This window comes from Lynx canadensis, chromosome A1, assembly GCF_007474595.2.
Source record: "Lynx canadensis isolate LIC74 chromosome A1, mLynCan4.pri.v2, whole genome shotgun sequence".
In the NCBI taxonomy this organism is placed as follows: Eukaryota; Metazoa; Chordata; class Mammalia; order Carnivora; family Felidae; genus Lynx; species Lynx canadensis.
In genome coordinates, this window is record NC_044303.2 from 179687547 (window position 1) to 179712999 (window position 25453).

A 25453-nucleotide genomic window follows, 5' to 3' on the forward strand; every position below is an offset into this window, starting at 1 on the left:
ATAGTCCCTGAAAACACAGAGCTACCAAATACAGATGTTTAATCTCAGAGTTTCTAGCTGACCAAATTCCTGAGGAAACAAGATCACCAAGACCTGTGGGAAATATTTGTCCCAATTTATAGAATTGAAGAGAAGGTTGCTTCATTAGATCTGTACCTCAGACACTATATTCTCCAACACCATGTGGACACAACAATACATCTGACATGTGTATTATTTCCTGCTTGTTTCACTTAAAATGTGAGCCCTGATGTCTTTCTCTTTCATGTATGATGCATAATACTCTGTAAGCAACAGGAACTAAGAATACTTTTTATTTCTAACACTAACAGTAGGTAGTACTAAAAGATCACACTTTTTAGCAATTTATACCAACAAAAATAATGAATAGTTACTATTTATTCAACTCTGTATGATTTACGTGTTTAGTAGAACATTGTGTAAGAGACGACACTAAGTAATTTTTAAATATTATTGCCTTGAATGCTCACAACAACCCTGCAAAATATGTCACATCCGTATTATCACATAAAGTTGGCGAGTGGTTGAGCTGAGATCTACACCCAGGCTGATCTCCTTCCAGAAACTAAACACAACCATAGTTTTTTACCACTCAACATGTTTTCAGCATCATTGAACCAAATCAGCCTCTGGATTTCCCAGTAAAGGTTTCTCATGGCAATCTGAGACGTTATGTCCCACTGTTAGAGAAAAAGTCCGATCTTTCTCAACACTTCATTTGCCCCCCAGAAGCCACCCATGATTTAAATCTCTGTCACTGGTGGATGAATACAAACAAAACGAAGCCCCACTGACCTTTACCACTTCCTCTCCATCGACAATCTTCAATTTTTCTAAGTTTTCCTGTAGCAGCTGAGGCTTCATACGCCACTTAAGCAAACCCAGCAAGCCCACTGAAATAGAGTCCAGATAAGCTGAATTACTATCACTAGACTAAACTGTTCATTCAGCACCTTCCTGGACTTACACACATACACACGCACTACATATACACAACTCTTGATGGTTTCATTACCATTCTGGGTGAGCTTTGTGGAACACACCAGGGTGGAAATGGAGAATACATCCCGGGAGCTGACAGAGAGCCCCCCAACACTGCTGGAGCTTCGACTCAAGGTGGCCCCCTTGTTTTCCACATGGTGTCGATAAGAAGGAAGTGTCAGGTAAGCACTAGCATCCTCCATCTTCTTACTCTCCCCCTGGGAAAAACACCTTGGTTATTTCCCCAAGCCGTGGGTACATGCCCAATGCCACACAGAGTTTGAAGGTGCAGAGGATCAGAATTTAAAAAATCATCAGAGAAGCAGTAAATATCAGCTGGTATGGCAGGGCTATCTTTCCACAAACCAGGCAAGAACCCAAAGTTACATTAATGGAAAAAAGATTGACCAACCATTTGAAGGCTCTGTGGACTTCATTAACAGTACAAAGGGAATTTGAAGATTCCCCTGGCAGTTCATTGTGATTCCGCCTACATTCCTTGAGATCTTAACACATGCCCATGAGCAAGACAAGGAATCAGGTGAAAGGAGAAATTAACAGCAAAGGCACCAGAATCTGAAAGTCCTGGGATCTAGACCCTATTCTACCACTCACAAGTCTGTGTCATCTTGAACACATTGTTTGGATGTGTCTCATTTTTCTCGTGATTAAACCGACGATTAATCATATTACCTACTTCCTAGAAATTTTGAGCAGACTAAATGGGAATAATTCATATAGAGCTCTTAACAGAGTTGATAGACACCTAAGTCCCTTGGAATGTGGAAATGAATGATTAGAGGTAGGCATTATAGGAGTTAATGTTTATGGATCCCTTACTCTGTACTGGATACTGCACTAAGTACTAAGTATGCACTAAGTATGCTTTAGTTCATTCCATTTAAACCTCACAATTGCTACTGGCACTGTCGTATACATTGCTATCACCCTCGGTTTACAGATAAGAAAAGGGAGACTTAAGGAAGATAAGTAAATAGAAAACTGACTACAACTGGGCCCCTGCCTCCAGTGAGTTCACAATATGTTGGGGAAGAATGGCTTTCAAGCCAAGAACTACCTTGATGTGTCATAAATGAGAAGACAGCAGCTGTGCAGAAGAAGGGAGGTGTGGGTTTCCAGAAAAGCCAGAGAGACTCAGAGAAGAGTACCTTATAATGAAGCCTTGATGAGGCTATGCTTGCCATGGAGACCATAGGCAAAAGGATGTTTTCAGCCCCCAAGGTTGAAAAAGCCAAGGACAAGAGTTGGATCCCTGTGCCTGTCCTGTTTCACAACCACATGCTTTGTCTCCAGTCAGGTGCTAGCATAGGCATCCTGCTGCCATAAGAGGGGTTGCAGGAAAGCATGTGAGTGAGATCAAGGCAAACCTCCCCACTTCTTGAAAACAGTCCAAGTCTCATGATGTAAAATAATGACGGCCGATATCTATACACCCTTTTATACACAGCCCTTCCACATGGGTCATCTCACTAGTTAGTCATAAATATTACCATCACACTTAAGAAAAAAGAAAACTGACACTCAGGGAGACATGTGAGATGATTCCAGATTTAGTCAAGGGCAGGATCAGGATCCCAGCATCTGATATGTTGCCATTAGCAATAGTGAGGCATCTCTCAAGTGTTTCTTGCTGGTCTTTTATATATCCCACAGGGCTCTTTACAGTCAATAGCCTATTCTGTATGTAACAATAACCTTTTCCACATATTCAATGTTCCATGTACCCATCACAGTTGTGTTCACAGGAGCGGTCTCATATGATACTCACAATTATTCACTGAGGGCTCATAGAGAGGGAAACAGAGGCAGAGAAGTTAAGATTTTGCACAAGGCCACATGGCTGGTAAACCCTGGTGTGTGTGATTCTGTGGTCCCTGCTGTTAACCACTAAGCAATCCTGCCATCTTCCCTTGGATTCCTGGACCCTACTCACTGCAGAGTTAATCCAACTCATGGTACCTTTAGGACGACCAAGTCATGGCACCCATCTTGCAGAGTGGTCCCATCTTCCTTCATCAACTTCACATAGGACATGGCAAAGTTCTTTTCTCCTTTATCTTTAGCTGGAAATAGCATTGTGAGGTCAGGAAAGAAAATGACACATGGGTCACCCAGTTATCTCATTTCTCTCTCCTTAGAGGAGCTTCAGAGATGCCACTTGGTCAGGTACTCACATTCCAGGGATGACCGATGTCGAAACATGAATCTCAGATGGATTCTCTGCATGTCTTCAATAGGGACAGCCACCTTGGTAGGCAGAAACCAGAATTCAGGAGACAATGAGTTAAACAGCTTTTCCCACTCCAGCACCCCCACCCCCTGCAAAAGGCAGCCTGACCATTTAACTGAGAGAGCTGCATGCTGATTTATTATCCATCCATCAAGCCTGATGAACTGTAAATAAATTACATAAGAACTAGCTATGAAGAGAAAATAAAGTACCAAATGTAATCCATTTGGCAAATTGCATTCCTAGCCAATGAAAAGAGGTTCGTAAATTATAGTGGGTTAAAATGAATCTCCCCAAATTGATATAAAAGTCACATAACTTTAGCACAGGATTTGATGCACTGCACATTGCACAATGCACATTTTCCTTACACACTCCAGGAGTTCTGGCAATTGCAGCAGGGCTTAGCAAATTAACAATGGTCATTACAGGGTATGCCTGAGGACTCTTGTTTATGAAAATTCATAAAAATGCTTAAATCCAATAATATTTTGGAAAACCCTAGGGCTCATTCCCATCCTTGGCTGGACAGATACCCAGATGTTTTTACCTTTGAAGCCACTGAGCCAAATCACCCACTCCTTGGTCACCCATTTCACTGCCCAGAGGGTGGTCTATTGAACCCTTGATTGATACGTATCAGGCCTGGCCATGGACTGGCCACCTCCCAACACCTCACAGTTCTCTCCATAACTTGCAATTCAAGCCAAAGCAAAGTTTAGCTACCTGTGAGGAAGCCACTTTGATTTTTTAAAGGGACAAGTTTACACTGTAGAGATGACTATTAAAAGCCAAACCGATGTATACTTTGGGACACTTTCTGCTCCAGAAAATGAAATTTGAGCCTGAAGAGATCCATCATTTGTAATTTCAGACAGAAGAAAGGGATTTTTCTGAGAACCTCATGAACGACTGCAGTCCAATTCATTCTTTTGCTGCGAATTTAAAGGCTACTCCAAGCTATGGTCATGTGATATGCTGGCCATGTTAATGTAAGGCAGAGGCCCTGCAACTCAAAAAGCTTATGGTTCACATGGGGAGATGCATATTTTAACAACCATCTGACAAGGGCTAGCAAAGGGAAATAACTAGTGTACAAGAGAACACAGAAAAGAGAAAAACAACTTGGTCCATCCAATAGCTTTCTGACCCTGAAGTTGGGTAGGTCATTTTGAAGAGAGTGAATTTAGGGAGACCCACTGAGGAAAACAGGAATATAAGTGACAGGGCAAGAACCACTGAGCTCTGTGTAGCTATCTGAGAAAAGGAAGTTAAACGAACATCTTGAGTTTGGGTTCAGAGAACAGGGCGAATAAAGACTGCTACTAATTACAAGGTAGAGATATTCAAGGTTCCCTCTTCACTGAATTAATTCCAAACTCTTCTTCCAATGCATGATATTCCCTTCCACTTAGTGTGACAATCTGGTAGTGTGAGTATTTGTGATTAATGCCACTTTTGTCTGAGACATATTCCCAAGAGAATATCTTTCAGGCATCAAGTGGTCTTTTATAGCCTCACATTTGCTTGCAAGCTCTGTAGCTCCTCACTGCTGAGTAGAGTGACATAACTTGGTAGGCTAGACACTGTCCACAAGAAGAACATATGACAATTCTCTAGTGGCTGGTCCTGGGTCAGTGAAGGGTGATCAAGAGAAGCAGGTTGCTCATGCTTTGGGCCACCATTTTTACTCCCTGACACACCACTGGACACACACTAGGGTATTGCTTCAGGTCTTAGGGAGGTGTCTCAGAGCCCCTAAATACATGTGTGCTGCTATCATTATTATTATTATTATTATTATCATTATTACCTTGACTGTTTCATTCCACCGTGGCTGTTTGACTTGATAGTACACAACGGACCGATATTCATTCATGGGCTTGTCCCCAGCTCCTACACAAATTGCATTCTGATCCAAGAGGGAAAAAAAGAGAAAACAAAACAAAACAAAACACTATAGAACTGCCATTTTCTGTGCTTGGGCAATTTTGGTTCCAAGGCCAACAATGGCCTTAGGGTCTTGGAAAACCCTCCCTTCACCAACCCTTCTGCCAGGTACCCTTCTAAATTACAGATTTATACATGAACATCCCTGGCCCCAGGAGTGACAGCTGCTTAACTACAGAAATTCTATTACTTGCATTCTGGAAACCATTGGAGCACACCAGGCGCTGACGTGACTGACTTATTGTAAATGGTAACCAGCCTTGGAGTTACTGCATGCTGCCAGTCTTATTAATCCTATTTGTTTCTTAAATCTGAATGTGCACAAAGTTTACAAACAGGCTCAGATCAGTCAAGCAGCAGCTCATTCTGATGTATTTCTGATGCTAACACAGAAGCTGGGCGATGGGAGGGAGCATGGGTTGCAGACAGATACAGGGGCAGAGGGAGCCCCACAGTCACAGAGCATCTTCTAGTATCAGGCCCATGCCAAGCACTGGGAAATGGGCATTAGTCAGATATTCAACCTGACATGAGAGTTCACAGTTTTGCAGAGAGATCTTTAGATAAGCAGACAAATCACTAAATGCAATGTAATGGCAGACATATGTATTTATTACAGTGGAGTACAGAGAAGAGACACTTAAGTGTAGCCTGAGGATTCAGGGAAGATTTCTTGGAGGTGATGACAGTTGAGAATCTTGAAGAAAGATTCCAAGTTGGCTCTGAGCAGAAATGTGGGAAAGACATTCCAAACAGAGAATGAGCACAGAGTAAGTATACCTTATAGGATATTTAGCGTTTGCCATAAAAATCACATTCAGAGTAATAAGGAAGATCTGCTAATAGAGTGTGCTAGCACCTTAATTCTATCTCTTTGTATTAATTCTAGCTGTCTGGCCCCAAAACAAGATTTTAGCTAGGGTCACCCAGAAAGGGTCTAAATGTTTTATACCAGACCAACAGAATTTTATTTACTTCTAGTCTCCAGAGATGTAGGGACAAGAGGATTGATTTTAGAGCCCCAGGCTCCCTAATTGTAAAACTGTGTGTCTCTGGGCATTTTTAGGATGACAGACTCCTTGCCTCTTACAGATTCCATCCAATTCACCAATGGATCCTTGAAATCCCCTCTACCACCACCACCAGGCTAAATGATCCAAACTGGCCACACGCAAGCACTTTGGGACCCCCAACAAGAGAGGCTAACTTGTGGGAAGTAGAATCCTGCCTGTGGGAAGTAGAATCTCTCCCTGGAATTCTCCCTCTTTACTTCCAAGCTGTAGGGCAACAATGATTGAGGGTACTTGCAATCCAACTGAATCCATTTCAAAATAAGGGTATAGCATCCTTTCAGAACTTACCTCTAATAACAAACAAACAACAAAAAACCCAAGAATAACCAGTGAACTAAAAATGAAGAAAGACAACTCTCTTGGTTTTCAATGGAATGAAGGGAATAAGGGCTTACAGAAATTTTTGAGGCACTGACCTATAAACATACTTTCAAAGTTTTTCTAACCATTTAGAGAGTGCTTTTTGTCCAGCATTATGCTGAATGCTTCATACATACTACCTCACTTAATCCAATATTCATAACCACCTCAGATGATCACTGCTATTATCTGCATTTCAACACTGAGTAAACTGAGGCCCTGAGAGGTTAAGTCACTTGCCCAGAAAGGTAGCAGAGCTAGCACACATCTTGACCCACTAACTCTCTGTCCAGTGTTCCTTCCATAACAACCTTCCAGCCTCCCATGATTTATATCTAGTGACATTTATGGGCTTAGAGTTTCTGTAGCTGCAGTGAATCCCATGTAGCTTATAAAATCTGAAAATACATATATATCTCTGGTGAAAGTAAAATTGTTGTATGGCGAGCAACTGAATTCCACAAAACTATCTTGATGGTGAAAACTTTTGATGGCCTAAGGCTGTAGAAAAAAGTTTCAGTACTACTCTGAGAAAGGCCTAAGACCCTCACTCTCAACCCTTCCGAGATAAAACTGAATGTTTCCACATGTGTCGAGAATCATGACCAGGGACTGAGCCTGGTTTTAGAGAAAATATAGATTTGTAAATGTCTCAAGTAAGCCTGTTCAATAATTTTCCCCACTGCCCACCCCCATGGTACCCAGTTAGCAGTAAGAACTCCTAGTAGGTTTCAGGTTACTTGAAGGCAATCTGCATAGGAATCAGGAAGCCTGGGGGCTTTAATGCTGAGTTAGTCTTGGCAGACACACTTCAGCAGGAGGAAAAATCAGGCCCCTCACACAGGCCCTGTCTGCCTGATAGTAATCACCTGAGGAACAAATGACACCATGGATGCAAACGCACTTTGAGAATGAGAGTGCTCTACACCAACAAAGCCAATGCCAGGAAGATGCCAGTTAGCAGCCACAAGGCAAGAATCAAACCAGAAGACTACTATACCTTTCTAGTAACTAATTTTAATGAACACTTACTATGTAGATCACCTTATTCGATATTCACAAAAGCAAGGTGCAACTGCTGCAGTCTCTGATTCAGACAGAAAACTGTAGGCATAGAGAGATGATGTAATTTGTTCAAGGTCATCCTGCTAATCCAGGCTACACTGGGAATTGAGCCTGGTTGCCTGGCCCCAGAGGTCATGGTCTCAACTGCTATACTATTCTGTCCTCTATGCCTGCCTCTACCCCCGTTGGCTAGCTGAGCTCAGAAGAGGACAGTTTTCTCAGCCTGGCATCTAATCCTTTTTGCTTCTCCTTAAACTTGCTTCAGGCATCCATCCTCATTGTAGTGACCATCTGACTGCCTCAGTTCCTGGTAAGGGCATCTACTTGCAATTGCTCGCCCTTCTCTGAATGTTACCCCCCTTCCTGTTTCTGCGTATTTACTGCATACCAGGTGCCTTACCCTTACCATTTTGTTTAACTTGCAACCCTGTGAGGAAGAAATTATGACTCCTCTTTTATAGACAAATAAACCTTATCCAAGATTATACAGCTACTAGGAAGGGAGGTTGGGATTTTAACTTGATCTATTTGATCCCAGAGTCCACTGCATTAGCTTTTCTGCTATGGCCCCTCCTGTAAAAGGTTGCTGAGACCCCAGAGTGGGCCAAGGACACGTGTAACTTACTCTGTCCTCTGGCCCTGCTCTGCCAAGGGCAGTGTGCACCTGCAGCGGGAAAAGAAATAGATACCTCTGAAGGCAACTGTTTCCACAGGAACCCACCAGTATCAAAAGTATTTGAGTGTGCTGCCTGACACTTAATTAGGCAGTAATATTTATTTCTGCAAATAAAGAAAGAACAGCCTCCCACAGGCTTCCTTAGCAATTTTCAATAGTCAGTCAACTGAACTCCCCCATAACTTCCCTAATAGAGGAAACTGCAAATTATCACCGTGCCCCATAGTTACCTCTCCATTTCAGCCCCCAGAATACCTGCTTATATATTCATCTTTGATGAGCGTGTTTGCGCAGCCTGGTCGGGTGTGACTGGAAAGGGTGGCAGAGGTAGAAGAATGGTTCAGGAGCAAGATTCAATGCCTGCATTCCTGCTAAATGTTCCTTCTAATTTGTCCTTTGACAACACTGAAGGTGAGCATATCAGTGTTTTTAAAAATGAAGCTGAGGTTTAAAAGTTCTTCAACAGGTAGTCGGATAAAAATAACTTCAAAGCAATGGTCTATACATTCGTGAAATGCAATTTCCCTTTCAGATAAAAGCCCTCCGCTCTTCTTTTGTGATCTTTTGAGCAAAATGTCTCTCACTTATTTTACTTTTCAGAACCAACAAGAAGAGGATGATTTAAACACTTGGATTTTTGCTCAGCTAGATATTAATTAATGGGGCCAGTCTTTACCAACAAACAAGACAATTGGGGTTTTCTTTAAATTTAAAAAATAATTATTAATCTTCCCAGAATTTGAAAGAAGTGGTTATTAGCATCATTTTTTGATATAAGAAATAAACTGGAGGATTTTTTTTAATGGATAGGCATTATAGTGAAGTATTTAAGAGGGCCCGAAACCTGGAACCAAACCCCATCCCTACCATACACTAACTTTATGTATGTACTTAGAAAAGTACTTAGTATTTATGTACTTAGAAAAGCAGTTTCACTTGAAGGCTTAGTTGCCCCCACCCCCGTAAAAATGGGGATAATAATGGCAATGCATCATACTTATCCCAGTGCCTGGCACGTAGTAATTCCCCTGTGAATGCCATTTATGTTCTTAGGTAGAGGGTAGAAATATCTGCCTGAGCCCCAGGCCCCAAGGCTAGAGCAGATGACTTATCAATACTTAACGCCCCCACGGTACTGTGCTATCTAATCACCTACTGTGGCCTAAGAGGAATATTTGCCCACGCTGAAACTGCTGCTGAGAGCTGATTTTATTTTCAGCTCAGTACTCCAAAAGGAGCAATGGAGAAGCAGAGCCCTCCCACACACTGGACACAATTGCTGACAACCTTTGAAGAAATATAAGTAAATAAATGTAAACACACATGACAAATATTATATAGGACATATGCTGTATAAATATTTATAGCAATGTGCTTTGCATTCTTGAATACACTGTGTTGGCCCTCTGGAGACCAATTTACGAATAAGGCTTTCCACCAGAATTCTAGCTGAGCACTAGGGAGTTGGATTAAGTGTTGGGAATGTCTGTTTTGAGGCCATCCTGAGTCTCCACACTAGCCCAAGGCTCTGTATTGATCCTTTTTCTTGTCATGGATTTTGCCTGAATAAACCAGCTCAAGTTTCAATGTGAACAACATTTTAACAGCAAAAAACTGACCTATAAGCTGAGGTCAAGCAAAAAAAAAAAAAAGGAAATAGAAGACAGAAAAAGGGATTATGAAAGGAGAGAGACAGACATTGAAAAACTGCTTTGATGTAAAAGACAACACGATACAAGGTCTTACTATGGGCCAGTATGCTAACCAAGCTCTAAAGGTGTAGATCATGTTACTCAAGGCATCCCAAAGGCTCTTGGCAGTTAGCAGATTGGGATGAGAAAAGCAAATCTTTGAGAGCAGAAGCACCCATGGTGGCCGGGGCACCCGGGACAGCAGCAGGGGCCCTTACAGGTAGCGTTTTGCCATCCTCTGCACACACACACATGATCACTTCAACATTCCTCTGTGTGGTCTTGTTGTACTTGTCAAAGTCTCCTTGTAAGAGAGTGATGTAGATGTCGTTCCTGACATCCCCTGCAGGCAGAGGGAGAGAGAGACAAGAGTTGGTGTCTGTGCCGCAGGAGAGACACTGACTGGGAAGCACAGGGAGTGGGGGCCTGAGAGGAAGTGCCCTGCCTTGACATCTACTAATGAAATCAAGATCAGACATGCTTGAAAAAAGCATTGCTTCCTCATCAGGGAGGCTGGGAAGATAGGTAAAAAGGGGATGGACGAATGCCGGGACATCAGTTGTAAAAAGGTAGGTGGGATGGTCAAAATTGGCTGTTTTTCTCCCCATTAAAATCATTTAATTTCCATCCTCTAGTGACACCTTCTGGAAAGGCAAAGGAAAGCTCCAATGGAGCTGATCTTGGCCTGTGAACAGCAAACACAGTCAGCCACACAATCTTTCACTGTGCAGAAGATAGAGTGCCTTTTCAAGTCCCCAAGGAACACGGAAGGAGGGTCAGGAGGTGTTCAGGAATGGGGGGCAATCAGAACGGAAAGCCCCACAGGGGAATGCACAAGGAGTTGATGTCACAGGTAAAGCAGGTCCAAATGAACCACAGGGCAGGCCCCTAGGGGACCGCTATACACGGTGGGGAGGAGGAGGAGTAAGTGAGAGCAGCTATGCATGCAAGTCTAAGATGGGATTAAGATGAAAAGGGAAGTTTCAGAAGAATGTTATTATATCATCTCATTTATTTATTTTTTTATTATATACACGTTCAGAAAATGTTAATAACAGTTACTTCTAGAGACAAATATTTGAGGGAGTTTTTAACATTTCACTTTATACCCTTTCATGCTATTCTAACATTTTACAATGAGCATGGAGTCCTCTGGTAATAAAAAAAAATAGTTTAAAAATTTAAGAGAATGACATATCCTCCCCAAAAGAACAGAATTATTCAGTGTGTAGTAAAGTAGAAAGAATGTCCATGATAAATTATTAAGTGATAAAGCAAATCAGAGAACTCTATATAAAGTATGTAAAGTAATGGTATATAAAGCATATGAAGTGTGATCCCATTGTGAGGGGAAAAAGTGCATGTGTGTATATTTATGTGTTTGTCTTTATTACGTGAATGTTTGGAAGATTTTTGGATATACAAAAATCATGTCCAGTGGTTACCTTCAGGGAAAGAAACAGAAAAGATGTAGTAGAAAAGTAAGGAGTTGACTTTTTAAAGGGAAAATGGATGTGACAAGCTAGATCTCCCCCACCCCAGGAGAAGGCCAGACCTGGCATGATGATCTCTGGGAAGCCCAGCTTCCTGGCCACCACAGTAGTCCTATCCACCAGGTGTGGGTAGTCCTTGCGGATCTGAATGATGTCACCCACAAGCATCTTCATGGTCACCCAGAGGCCTGGAAGGGAACGCTCACCATGAAGAGGCAACTTCAAGGTATTCTCAGTCTCACTGCCCCCACCCCCAACCCCCACCATTTCTCCCCTTGAGCTCCTTCTGGAGGACACCACTGGAAGCAGAGAGAAACAATCTCAGAAGCAGTGACCCAACCCAGGAGGAAGGAAGGTGGAAAGCAGATGGGCTCTGGAGCCAGATATCTGTGGGTTTGAATCCCACTGGTGCCTTCTAGCAATGTCAGCTTCTGTCAAACAAACCCACCTCTCTAAGCCTAGCCTCGGTAAAGTGGGGTAGATACCACGTATCTCACAGGAATGTGGGAAGAATTAAATCAATTAAGGAGATATATGAGAGTGCCTGACACATAAGAGATAGGATATATCAGTTCCTCTCTTCCTCTAGGCACTAGGACATGCCTCCCAGATTCAGGAGATGTGGTTTCCATCTCCATAGATCACATGCTTCCATTCTTCACAATGGTCTGTCTAGAAGGAAGGCTATGTTTCCCAGGGTTTAAGATTTTGAAGTGTTTTCCAAAGAATCAAGAGCTCCCAAGACAGAGCCCAGTCCACTGGGTACATTGTGGCATTTTACCTTGCCCTCCACTGTCTCCCTTGGAGGCCGTGACTTTGCCCAGCAGGCTATGGAGGAAGTCATTCTCAGCTGTCACTCTGGGAAGGAAAAGAAAGCACAAAATGCTTATGCGGCGCTGTCAATAAGGTTCCCACCTTGTGGTTCCATGTGTTCCAGAAAGTTACCCAGGCCCTCCATACACCTTAGGTGAAAAGTGAGACTGCCCATGCCAGCTCAGACAGCATAGATGCCATCAGGAAATGCCACAAAGCAACATGGCTCGGAGATTTGGGAACATCATTGCTATAAGTAGAGGCCATTTTTTCTTTCCCTAGGAAGACTCTTGGAAAGGAAGGATTCCCAAGCCCTCAAAAGGAACATCTGTTCAGTAAGGTGGCAAAGGCTTTAATGAGAGTCACTGACCTCATCGCCAATAACAAAACACCATACTCCCTGGACATCCTTGGGGTAACAGAGTAAAGACAACATTCTCAAACTGGAGGTCCTGCTTTCTTACAGACACCTTTTCAGAGCAGGAAAAGGACATTTACCCTCCTCACTACCCTCCTCTCAAGTTATGGATATTTCCATCCGTGAGAACCAGGTAATGATTCCCTGTTCTATGTTCTTGATGTGTTATTGCTTCACAGAGTCATGGTTCTTGTATTACTTGTAATCAATGCATTAATCTTTTGTTGATTATTTAATTCCCCATCAATTCCCCAAAATATTCCCCAAAATATATTTTAATTCCCCAAAATTAAGATCCAAGAAGACAGGCCACGTCTATCTTATTAACCACTTCGTGCCCCATGCCTACTTCAGTGCCCAGCCCTCTGCCAGATGTCAGTCAAACTCTGTCAAATACAGAACAGTTGATGAACGAATATGTGAAAAGCAGGTTGGTCTCAAGTGCCTTGGCACAGAGACACACTCGTTCTTTTACTGCCCTCCTCTTGGGAGGCCCAATGGGACCATCACCAACTCAGGGAATTACAGCCTACTTTCCAGCAGCCTTCGATGAGGAAGGGTGTGGTTTAAAAGAAGGGAAAGAAATGGAAAATCTCTCACGGGTGAAAAGGAATGAAGTGTTGCTTTTCTTCATCACTCTCTGCTTTCCCCTTGATGATGTCTGTTATGTCCATAACTAAAAAAAAAAAAAGAAAAAAAAGAACGAAAGAAAGAAAGAAAAAAGAATTAATGACTTACTTACACTCTCCTGCTCCCAGGAAGGGATGTCAATGGGATGAGACTATAGGATAAGAGAGGTTGGGTCAGAAAGTCTTAAAAAGCAAGCAAACCAGAATCAGACAATACTCAGCAAGGGTTCATAATGTGTAGCACCTGGCAAGCACTTCTGGGCAAAGCAGGTTGGGAGGTCAGTAGGCCACAGAAATATCCAAGAGACTGTGGTTTAGCAGAAGCCAAGAGAAAAGAATCAGAAGAGTGTCTATGAAATTAAACAAGCAGGATTGGATTTGACATAGATATATTGGGTGTCTACTGTGCCTACAAAACCCAAGCACAAGGACTCCCTATGGGACCTGAGAATCTAATGAAATCTACTCGCTCCCTTTTCATAAACATGCTCATATGCACGAACACTTAACTGCAGGATCTTTGAACCCTGCAATTCCAGAGGGATCTTGGACCCTCTGAAATTTCACCTCAAATTAGCCACTAAAGGCCCATAAAACCAAGGTGAAGAACTCCTGAATTAGAGAGGGGATTATAGAAATGGTGGTGAGGGCAGGGGAGGGGCATGGAGAACAGCTAGTCAAATATAGCCAAAACCCTAGTGACATGAAATACCTCAAACACTTCAAGCCCATTAAAACTGTCTGGATAATAATCAGCCAATGACTGCATTTAATTGAAGAGGGGAGTCAGGGAGTTGACAGAAGGAAGGGGAACTGTTATTTGAATCCATTGTCTACTCCTGTGATCAACAGACACCCCCCCAGCCCATTCTCAGTGAGCATGGTTTGGGTGTAGCCATTTCCCTCTGGCTCCAGAGTTGTTCATATGACTTGGCCAGAGGACCACATCCCCATGCCCAGAGTAAGTGCTTCAGGAATGAGCATGTTGCCTACATTTATGTTCCTGGGGCTTCTACTAATGAACGGGAAAGAGGTGTTTTCTTTCCGCTAGATTACTAAACTGGTAAGATGCAAGCTTGGAACAGATGGCCCACATTTTGCCAACTAACTGGACAGTCATCTTCAGAATAAGTCAGCAAGAGGACATAGGAGCTGAGAGATAATGAGATATAAATTTGAGTTCCTGGATCCAGCTATACCTGAAGCAATCTATGCCTGAACCTTTCAGTTACATCAAATTGCTTTCACCTGAAGCCAAAAGAGCACGCAGACTACAGCTGAGGACAAAGGCACAGTTTGAGGTAAGGTTGAAGAATCCTCACTGCCTTAACAGGGACACTACGATGTCAGGAATATCCTGACATCAGCATTTCAGAGCAGGGCACAGATCAATCAGTCCAAGTCTCTCATTTTGCAGATAATGAAACTAAGTCCCTGGGGAAAATGCTTGCCAAGGTCACCTAACTATCTAGCTAGCAACAATGCCAGGCTAAAAAAAAAAACCAGTTAGGTTATAAGCTAACTTCATCTACTCCACCACTTTGCAAGCAGTGCCAGGGGACTAGTTGGAGAGCCAGCTGGTTTGTGCTTGCAGATCGGGGTATCTTGAACGAAGAACCTGAAACACAGGGTTTAGAGATGATACAGAGGAATTATAAATGGTACATGATTTAAAAAGTATATTTTAGGAGCACCTGGGTGGCTCAGTTATTTGAGCATCTGACTCCTGATTTCAGCTCAGGTCATGATCCCAGGGTTGGGGGATCAAGCCTGGTGTTGGGTTCCACACTGAGCCTGGAACTTGCTTAGGATTTTCTCTTTCTCCTTCTGCCCCTCCCCCCCCCCCGCTCTTTTGCACTTTCTCTCATTCTAAAAAGCCAAAAAACAAAACAAAACAAAAAACAAAAAAGCATATTTTAATAAAAAGAAATAAAACTGGCATATAAAATAGCTGTTTTCACAGGTATTTAAATGGTCTTCCAAAAAGTGTACTTTAGTTTAAAGTGGGCTAATTAAAAGAAAATATATTAGGTAAATAATAATGCAAGTTATAGTTAAATATAACAAAAACCATAAAAGTGGTTAAAGAATGATGAAGCCTTGGAAACCCCGAGAGAGAGCTAAGGCTTGGAGAAAAATGAGGAGGTGAGGCTGCTCTAAAGCAACCTCATTTGGTCACACCAACTCTCCAAACGTCCACTTCCATCTAGAATTTAGATGTGTGGCCAGTGACTCATTCTGTGTAACTGCATTTCCTGTCCTGGGTATTTTTTAAAAGTGATTTGTGCCTCATAATTAGATCCCACCCGAACTGTTCCTCCTTCACCACGCTGGGGAGCAAAGGCGCCAAATGTTCAGACTGCAATGCTCTCCCAACACTCTGCTGCAGACACGAGGAATCCATTATTCACTGCCTTCATCATAAATCTGGATTTGGCCACCAATTATTTTTATTTAGTCACCAGAAATGTAGGTATTAGGAGCTGTCTGGTATAAAATTTTTTTTTGGCGGGGAGGGCAAGGAGGAGAGGGAAAGAAAGAATCTTTAAAATTCAGCCATATAAAATGTGCACTCCAGTAAAAGTTAATGGTGTGTAGTGTGTCATTACCTGCAACCCCAAAGGGCCGTCTCAGTCCCTGCGTGCACTTCTTTGTATTGGTATCCTTGAGATCCATCTTCCCAACTCGGACTATTTGACAAATCAAGTAAATTTTATCCCTGTTGAGGTCTTTGTTTCCGAGGTCCTGTAGGGCAGGAAATTAATAGTTACCATGTGTCTAAAGAAGTAGAAAAGGAAGCCTAGTGATAGCAAATTCTGGGGCAGATGTATTTAGCACTTAGTGTACAAGGACCAGTCATACAATTAGTCACAGGAAAGGCTGAAAACAAGACGATACACCCATTCCATAGATAAGAACTGTGAGTTTTAGAAAGTTCTAGAAAGGAAACTGAGGGACAGGTCTCTGGTGTTCAATCCCCATTCTTCAATTTCAAACCAATGAGAAGAGGATAGAAGTACAATATCAGTCATACAGGCAACATTTCCTATATGCCAGCTGATGGATCCAAAATAGCTTTTGCTACAAATGACTTCATTTGTCTCATCACCACTCAGCACTACTGAGGGAGAAGGCCAAAGGAAGAGAGAAAGCTCCCAATAGTTACATTCACTGAGCACCTGACGTATGTATATCAATCAGGAATGGGTCGTTGTGGCACAAGTAATCCCAGCATCTCAGAGCTTTATAAGACAACAGAAGTTTACTTCTAGCTCAGGCTGAATGCCAAATGCAAACAGCTGCCCCCCACCCACTCATCTCCCACCTTGCTCAACTACCCACCCTGGGCCTCTAGCTGATGGGCCAGCGCCATCTCCTCAGAACAGGTGCTTCCACTGTCCCCACAGCAGGGGAAGGAAATGTGGCGAATCACCTTTTGGTCTTAAAGCTTCCACCCAGACAAGGCACATCACTTTGGCTTGCATTTCAATGACCAAAGCAAGGCAGGCAGCCTCAGCTAACTTCAAGGGGGACAGCTGAGTGCCCTCAGGTGTGTGCTGTGAAGGAAGAACACTGAAACCGGTGAACTACACTAATGTGTCCTGCACGGTGCTGTATTTCTCACATGCCATCATCTTGTTTGATCCTTAACAACGCTCTCAAGTAGATACTGTTTTTGCACCCCATTTTACAGAGGGGGAGACTGAGACACGAAGAAAACAAGGGGCTTCCAGAGGTCATGACCTTAGTCCTTGGAGACACTGTCCAGTCATTCTAACACCAAAGTCCATAAACCTAACTACCACAAAATATCTCTCTCCCCATTAGAAAGATACACGGGAGAGAAAACCACCCAGGTCACCTCAGTATCTGGGTGTCCTGCTCAAATCTAAAAGCTTCAGTGTTCTTGATCCAGATGGGATCAAGGCAAGTTGCTGGCATCCAAGCAGAGAATCCTGGGCCTGGCCTCACTAGGGAATAGCTGCTTTTCCTCCAAGTTAATCCTCATATAGGCATATGCACTGGGAATAGCCTGTCAGCTCACATAAGAGCCAGGGTCCAGGCAAAGCAGCCATCCCCAGGCTCTCAGTGTGTATGGTGTGGAAAGAAGAGCATGGGGGTGTGCAGAGTTTCTGGGGACAAAACATGGTCCCAATGTAGTCCACACCTTCCTGCTTCAGGCTTGTGATAGTTAATTTTTTTTTAAGTTTATTTATTTATTTTGAGAGAGAGAGAGAGCATGCACACGAGTGAGCAGGGGAAGGGCAGAGTGTGAGGGAGAGAAAGAATCCCAAGTAGGCTGCACACTGTCAGCTCACGGCCCAACATGGGGCTCAACACAGGGCTCAGCCCCACAAAACGAACCTTGGGATCATGACCTGAGCTGAAATCACTGACTAAGCCACCAAGGCACCCCCGTGATGGCTACATTTTATGCACCAGCTTTGACTAGGCCATGGTGCTTAGTTGCTTGGTCAAACACTAGTCTAAATGCTTCTGTGAAGGTATTTCGTAGGCCCAATTAACATCTATAATCGATGGACTTTAAGTAAAGGAGGTTACCATACATAATGTAGATGTGCCTCATCCTATCAGTTGAAGGCCTTGAGGCCTTATTCACTGTTGTACCTCTAGCACCCAAACCTGAGGTTTTCCAGTGAAGGACGAGTTGTGTCTCAAGACAGTAATAAAGAAAGCCTGCCTGAATTTCAGGCCTGCTGGCCAGCCCTACAGATTTCAAACTTGCCAGCCCCCACAATCCTGTGAGCCAAATCCTTTGAATAAACCTACATATATATCCTATTGGTTCAGGTTCTCTGGAGAACTCTGACTGATACAAGGGCTGTCCTTTCACCTGCTGAGGGAATGGACATCTGCTCCCTGACTCTCCTCAAAGTCTCTCTACTGGGCAAGGGGAGAGGAAAGTTAGGGGAGAAGGGGGCTTTCTGGCTAAGGAAGCTCAGCCACTCATTTGTATTTTCTGCTTTGCCCTATAGGCAACTGAATTTGAGATCCCAATTATCTTACATGCAGATGGCTGGAAAGCCTTTTCTCTGGCCTGCCTGCCTCCTTCCTCCCAATCACCTTGATATCCCTGAAAAACTCATCTTTAGAAGCCATGTTCATTATTTCATTTCTCTCCCCGCAACAACCTTAATAGCTCCCTATTTCCTACCCTATTAGTGCTAATCTTCCCCAGCTGACGTGAAAGGTCCCAGACATAATATATTTCCAGCTGTCCTACCTGACCAATCCCCCACTATTCTCTGCATGTAAGTACTCTATTTTTGTCACAAAGATCCCGTTACTGCTCCACAAACACACAATGTTCACTTTCAACTCAATCTTTCTTCCTAAGCCCCCTCTGCCTCAAATACTTACCTCTTACTCCTCTATATATCCAAATCCTTTCCAACCTTAAGAGCTCAAGGCTTGCTTCCCTTATAATGATTTTCATCCCTAATTACTTCCCCCCTCTCATTAGAAATTTTCATATTTTTGAAACATCTAGTTTGGTATCTTTCAGAGGCATTCCAGAGTCACAAAGACCCTGGCACCTGAAGGATCCTCCCTAGATGTTATGGGATGAATTATGTCCCCTCAGAATTCATATGTTGAAGTCCTAACCTCCCAGAACCTGAAAATGTATTTGGAGATAGGGCCTTCCAAGAGGTAATTAAGCTGGGGTGACTGGGTGGCTCAGTCGGTTGAGTGTATGACTCTTGATTTGAGCTCAGGTCATGATCTCATAGATTTCTGGGTTCAAGCCCTGCATCAGTCTCTATGCTGACAGTGCAGAGCCTGCATGGGAGTCTCTCTCTCCCTCTCTCTGTCCCTCTCCCACTCACAATGTCTCTGTCTCTCTCAAAGTAAATAAATAAACTTAAAAACATAGGGACGCCTGGGTTTTGAGAGAGAAAGAGAGACAGAGAGAGAGAGGGAGAGAGATAGTGCAAGAGGGGGAGGGGCAGAGAGAGAGGGAGACACAGAATTTGAAGCAAGCTCTAGGCTCTGAGCTGTCAGGACAGAGCCTGACACAGGGCTCAAACTCATGAACTTGAGATCATGACCTGAGCCAAAGTTGGATGCTCAACCAACTGAGCCACCCAGGCACCCAGACCATCTTAATATGTTATGCAAGCACAGCAAAATGCTCAAACACATTGTTTCTCTCTGGAGAGTGTATAAATGTGTGATCCTTCCTCAGAACTGTGTTCCAATTTGTGGTGTCTCTAATTCATTTTTACGCTGACCTTATAAAACTCAGACATATTAGGGAAGTTGAGGCAGTGCAATTAAACTTAAAACATGTGTCACCTGATTTAGTAATTCATTAGTACTCCTTTTATTGTTCAGTCTTGTTTCCTGTATGTTAGCAACAACCCCCAAAGTGGGCAAATTCTTAGGGAAACTGGTAGTATATTCTGCCTTCCTCTTACAGATCTAAGGGGTTGAATGCTTATAAAAGAGACAGAGGGGAAGTTCACCATTGGCCCGACTCATGTGCCAGCTCCTAGGGCTTTGCCCTCAAAGAAGAAACTAGAAAGAGCTAACATCCAGAGAAAAATAAATAAGGCCAGCAAGGCACATACCTGCCAAGTCTCGTCTCATCTCTAACTTAAATATCACCTCAATGTCCAATTGAAAGTAAGTCCCAGTCAAACGCCATCATATCATCCTGTTTTAATTATCTGCATTGCATGGATTGCCTTCTGACATTTTCTTGTTTATTTACTAATTTATTTATTTTCCGAATTCCCCCCATCATACCATGATAGAAAGGTTCAATAAGCTTATTCAATGCTATATCCCCAATACCTAGCACAAAGCACATGTTAGGTACTCATTGAATTGATCTTGAATCAATAAAAGAAGTTAGAGCATCATGATTTTCCTTGTCCCAAAATGAAGACTTCCATCATTTCAAGACAGAGACATATCAGCCTGTTGAACCAGTCAACGAAGGTTCCCAAGTTCATTTGCTAGGGGAAGAAGACATAGCAGCCCAGGCAGAATTCCATGCAAGCAGAATCACATTCTCATTAATATTGAGAGACACAAATTTACCGATGCCCTTTCCTGCATGTTTACATCATGAATTGGTTCTCTGCAAAATGAACCACTGATTGATTCCCTGTCCCTGTCCTTCTCGTGAAACATCTGTCTCCTGGTTTAATCAGGAGGCCCTATGGGACTTTCCTATTTATCAAGAAAATAAATAGGCTCCTCCTTCTAACTAATAATAGATAAACATGACTGAGACACATTTATATATGCCAGGAAAACTTTGTCTAAGCAATTAGGACTCTGATCTTATTCCATGCCTCTGGCCCATTTTTCAGGAAATAACAAACAAAATAAATCAGCTGCACTCCAATCTAATTGTGACATAACATGAGACATTGCATTTAATGGGCTGTAACTGGAAAATTATTGTAGAGCAACGTAGGTTAATGTAGCATGTCGGTCACTCCTGGATCAAACTCATAGGTTTGGCCAATGCCCAAATCCCTCCCTGACTCCTCCTCTGTAATTTTCCTTGCTAACACATGCATCAGAGTGAAAAATCTCATAAATGCTCTTCTCTCCAAAGGATCTTGCAGAGAACACCAATATCCTTAGGTATCTTAAGATAACACTCTTAACACACCCTCATGGAAATAGGACAAGAGAAAGGTCTTTGCTAAAAATAATAACCCTTATCTTCTGATTTCCACTGTTTGTCCTTCCCACAACTAAAAAGCCAGGTTCACTCTCAGAAATAAGTCATCCAACTAACAATTGATTTCAACATTTCTACATGTGTCTTGCCTAGCAAGTATTGGTTTTTAGAAGAATGATCTCAGGGATCCATTAAGATCTTTAGTCATCTATGACTTAATTTTATTCAGAATATACAATTTATCAAGGCAGCCAGTGTTCTTAGGAGTTCTTTTTTTTTTTTCTGATACATTTTAGAAAGGTTTTTAGAAAGTCTGAGCCAAAGAAAGGAACTCAGATTAACCAATGAATTTACTGATAAATCAGAATAGCTGCTGTATCTAGTTCACGCAGACATTATTGCTGGAAGGAGTCTGTGCTTGTTTACACAGCGCTCTGTGTGTATTCTCAGTGTGCACATGAGTGAGAAAGAAAGAGGGAAGAAGATATAGAGAGGGGAAGACCCACCTCCCTAATAGCTTCTTTAGGGCACACAACACCCGCCCCCCCCCCACCTGGCCCCCCATCTGTTCTGAATCTCTCCAGAAAGCCCAGAACACAAATCTGCCCCAAGGTCATGCTCCCTCCTGATCAAGTGACCAGCCTCTCATTTCCAAGATTGTATCCTTGCGAGTGTGGAAGATGGCTACAAGAAGAATGTACACCCACCGTGAAGACCACCTTCAGGTTGTTGAGCATCTCGATCTCCTTCGGGAAGCCCCTGCTGCCCCATCGCACCAGGTAGTTCTCACTGTGGGAAGAAGAGTGGCAACTGGTTACTGCCTGGGGCTCAACACTGCTTTGGAAAAAATATTCACTGAGCCTATACTGTGTGCCTGACACACGCTGGCTACTGGGGACACGGTAGTGTTTGAGACAGATGTGGTCCCTCCCTCTAAGAGATCACCACTAACAGAGACAGGGGGCAAAGAATCAATAACATGTGTGCATTCATAGTCTCTTTCCCTCCCCCATTTGCTAAGCAAATTCTGGCCCAGCTACCTAATATTTTTGAAGAGAAGCAGCATTATCTGTAGCATTATTAAGAGTGGAAGAGATGAGGAGGAAAAGATTTTGGTATATTTTGCTGGACATTAAGAATATATTTGCCCTTCTCATCTCATTCCCTTTTCAAGACTGAATAAAGATTTGAATTTTTTAAAATGATCCATTGGACATAGGACTGTTTTCTTGAATGGAATGTCACAGTATGATGGGCCAAAGATGGCCTTAGTCATTATCTGAGATACACTGAAATAACTATCTAAATGCAGTTGTGACAACTATTTATATGCAATTGTGCTATCAAAACAAAGTTCAGGGTGTTACAAGAATGTATATCAAAAAAGTCTGTCCTAGTCTGGGTACTCAGGGAAGTCTTTGCTGAGGATATGACATGTAAATAAAGTCGGTCAGGAAAAGATAAAGAGAAATGTTTCAGGCAAAGCAAACATGCATTTAAAGGCCCTGAGGCAGAATGGAGCTTGATACACCTAAAAGCCAGATCCAAGGGGTGCCTGGGCTCAGTCAGTTAAGTGTCTGACTTTGGCTCAGGTCATGATCTCACAGTTCAGGCTCCCGCGTCAGGCTCAGCAGTGCTGACAGCTCAAAGCCTGGAGCCTGCTTCAGATTCTGTGTCTTCCTCTCTCTCTGCCTGTTTCCCACTCGCACTCTGCCTCTCAGTCTCTCAAAAATAAATAAACATTACTAAATAAACAAATAAATAAAATAAAATGAAATAAAATAAAATAAAATAAAATAAAATAAAATAAAGTAAAATAAAATAAAATAAGATGAAAATAAATACAAACCAGATCCAAGGGGAAAGTGGTAAGAGAAAAATTAGAGAGGACAGACCATGTAGGCCTTGTAGGTCACCCAAGGATTTTGACTTGATCCTAAAAGTAATGGATACTCCCTGAAGGGTTTTTTTAGGAGGGGCAGTCACACAATTCTGACATATGACCATCTTACATCTTCTAGCAACCATACCCACCCTGTGGGGTACATACTAGTCAGTCCAGCCACACTGGGAAAATTAGGAGAAACTTAGTAGTTTGATGAGTTGAGTCATAAGGTTTGCCATGCCATACAGGAGTATATATAGTTAGTGTTAAATAAATGCCCATTATCTTGAATTAGGATAAAAACAAAGTAAAGCTCAAAAACCAAATCATCCTAAAAAAGAATATTAAGAATTTAACAAAGTTAAGGGAAGTCCCTTGTTTTCAGAGATTTGTTCTCTCTGATGTCTTGTTACTCTCTCTAGTCACCTCTAGAAGACTGATGAGAGTAGTCTAAGCAAGGTCAAGGGGGAAATGGCACTGATAACAAAATGAACACAGCTCTAGATTAACCACTAGTTAAAATTCAATCAAGTTAAATGTAGTTTTTCTTTTTTCTTCCTCCCTTCCTTCCTTCTTTCCTTCCTCCCTCCCTTCCTCTCTTTCTTTCTTTCTTTCCTTAGTAAGTTCTAAATATTTCAGTGGAATTTTCAGCAAACTAACCAAGAAGCCTCCAAGGTTACATGCAAATAATAATAATAATAATAATAATAATAATAATAATAATAATTGTTATTATTTCCCATTGGTTATCTCCAGAATGTCACAGTGAAATACCTGGGTATTTCTCAGGACCTTTGATCACATGTAGCATGACCAACAGAGAACCAGCCTGTTAGGTCTAAACATCAGGCACTAGCAATTTTCTTCTAGGGGAAATACAATAAATAAGAAAAGCAACTTAGAGGGCTGAGCTGGCCCTATCCATCCATGCCCAGCAAGACCTGGGTGGTAAGACCAAAGGCCTACCTGGCACTGAACCAGGTAAGATCTATTGCGCATGACAGTCTCCTCCAAGGAAGGGGAGGACCATCCCAACTCCTCCTCAAGATTTTTTTTTTTTTTTTGAAATTAGCCTTGCCACTGGCTTGATGTCTAAGATGCTTCTTTTTTTGTCCTACAAAAATTTACCTTAGATTTCCCAAACTTCTCTTTAAGCATCCACTGGAATCGGACCATGATTTCTCCCAACATTGAAAGCTCTGTCTCAGCCAAATTGTTCCCAGTTCACATTTGGGCCACACTGAGAATGCCCTAACTTGTCTTTGGTTCATTTATGTCAACCTGCTTGGTAAGGGGGGAGAAGATTGATTTCTTAGGGAAAAAACAGCTGTCCACAGTCAGAATGACATAGGGAGTGCTTTCAAGTTCCCCTGCCCCTTTCTTGTATCATGCCTCTTCTCATCTTTCTTTGTTTACTACTTCTCTCTCTCTCATTTTTTTTCTTTTGGTTTTTGCCCTTTTTGTTCCCTCTCTTCCTCATCTCTCAGTTTCCTGAGGGCTTCCCTGTATATCTGGCACTCTCAGAGACATCACTCAGGCATGCCCCATTGAGCATATCATCCTGTATGGCACATCAGGGAACAGAGCTGCCTTGTCACTGATCCATTGCCTCCTTCTACAGAGCTGGCTCAGGTCATCCATCACTTAGGCCAGTAGGCCAGGCACCCTTGCCAATTCGAATATAAGGAAACATGTTTTCTGAGAGGCAGGAAGGGTCCTCTGAGTACTTTCAGGATCTTTGTCACAGGCACCTTGGGAAAAGCTGACAGGGAATGGCAAGGGGCCTATGACACACAGACCATTTCAAGGTGGGTTCTGACGGAAAAGGGACACTCACTTCCAGTGTTCACTGAGGCCCAGCAGGTGAATTAGCCTGACTCTTTAATGTTAGGGATTTAGGTTTGCTATAAAGAGTAGCTTTCTACCATGACAATGCTGACACTCTGATGAGAACCATTCAGGATATTTGATACAACTCTTTCCTTGGTGACATACTAAAGTGGGAACTAGCTTGTCTTTGGAGTTAGATAGATGGACCTGAGTAGAAATCTCAGATCCACCATTAATACATATGTATGACTTTGGACTAGTCACTTGACCTCCCCAAGCCTCATTTCCTCACCCAAATGACATGGAGTAAAGGGAATTAAATGATATCACGTACAGACCTCAGTTCATTCTCCTTAGATGAACAGTCCCTCCATGTTTCACAAATGTCTCCAGAAAAGCCATTATTTTCTAAAGTACTCCTCTTCACTAGGCATTGTACATGGTCTCATTTAATCATAACAACCAAGCTAGAGAGGCACCACTTTCTCCATAAAGGCAGACGAATTATGCTCCAGCTTTCTTCCAATATGTTAACTGGGCCTTCAAATATGGGACTATGTATTGGCCCAAAACCCCAATGGAGGAGACCAGCAGGGTCACCACCTGGAAGGATGGTCTAAACCACAAGCAGGGGCCAGGGGCCTAGTAGTGGGG

General features: G+C 42.6%; 1 protein-coding gene across 1 annotated transcript in view; it reads right to left on the reverse strand.

Annotated features, from left to right (window-relative positions):
* Window positions 1–25453, reverse strand: part of DOCK2 (dedicator of cytokinesis 2) — a 417962-nt gene that overhangs the window by 340934 nt on the left and 51575 nt on the right. The window contains 11 exon segments of the mRNA XM_030327773.1: window positions 817–914; window positions 1037–1220; window positions 2983–3086; window positions 3198–3270; window positions 5067–5165; window positions 10287–10411; window positions 11624–11749; window positions 12343–12419; window positions 13393–13468; window positions 16031–16166; window positions 21792–21873. Coding sequence (XP_030183633.1) covers window positions 817–914; window positions 1037–1220; window positions 2983–3086; window positions 3198–3270; window positions 5067–5165; window positions 10287–10411; window positions 11624–11749; window positions 12343–12419; window positions 13393–13468; window positions 16031–16166; window positions 21792–21873 — 1180 coding nt within the window.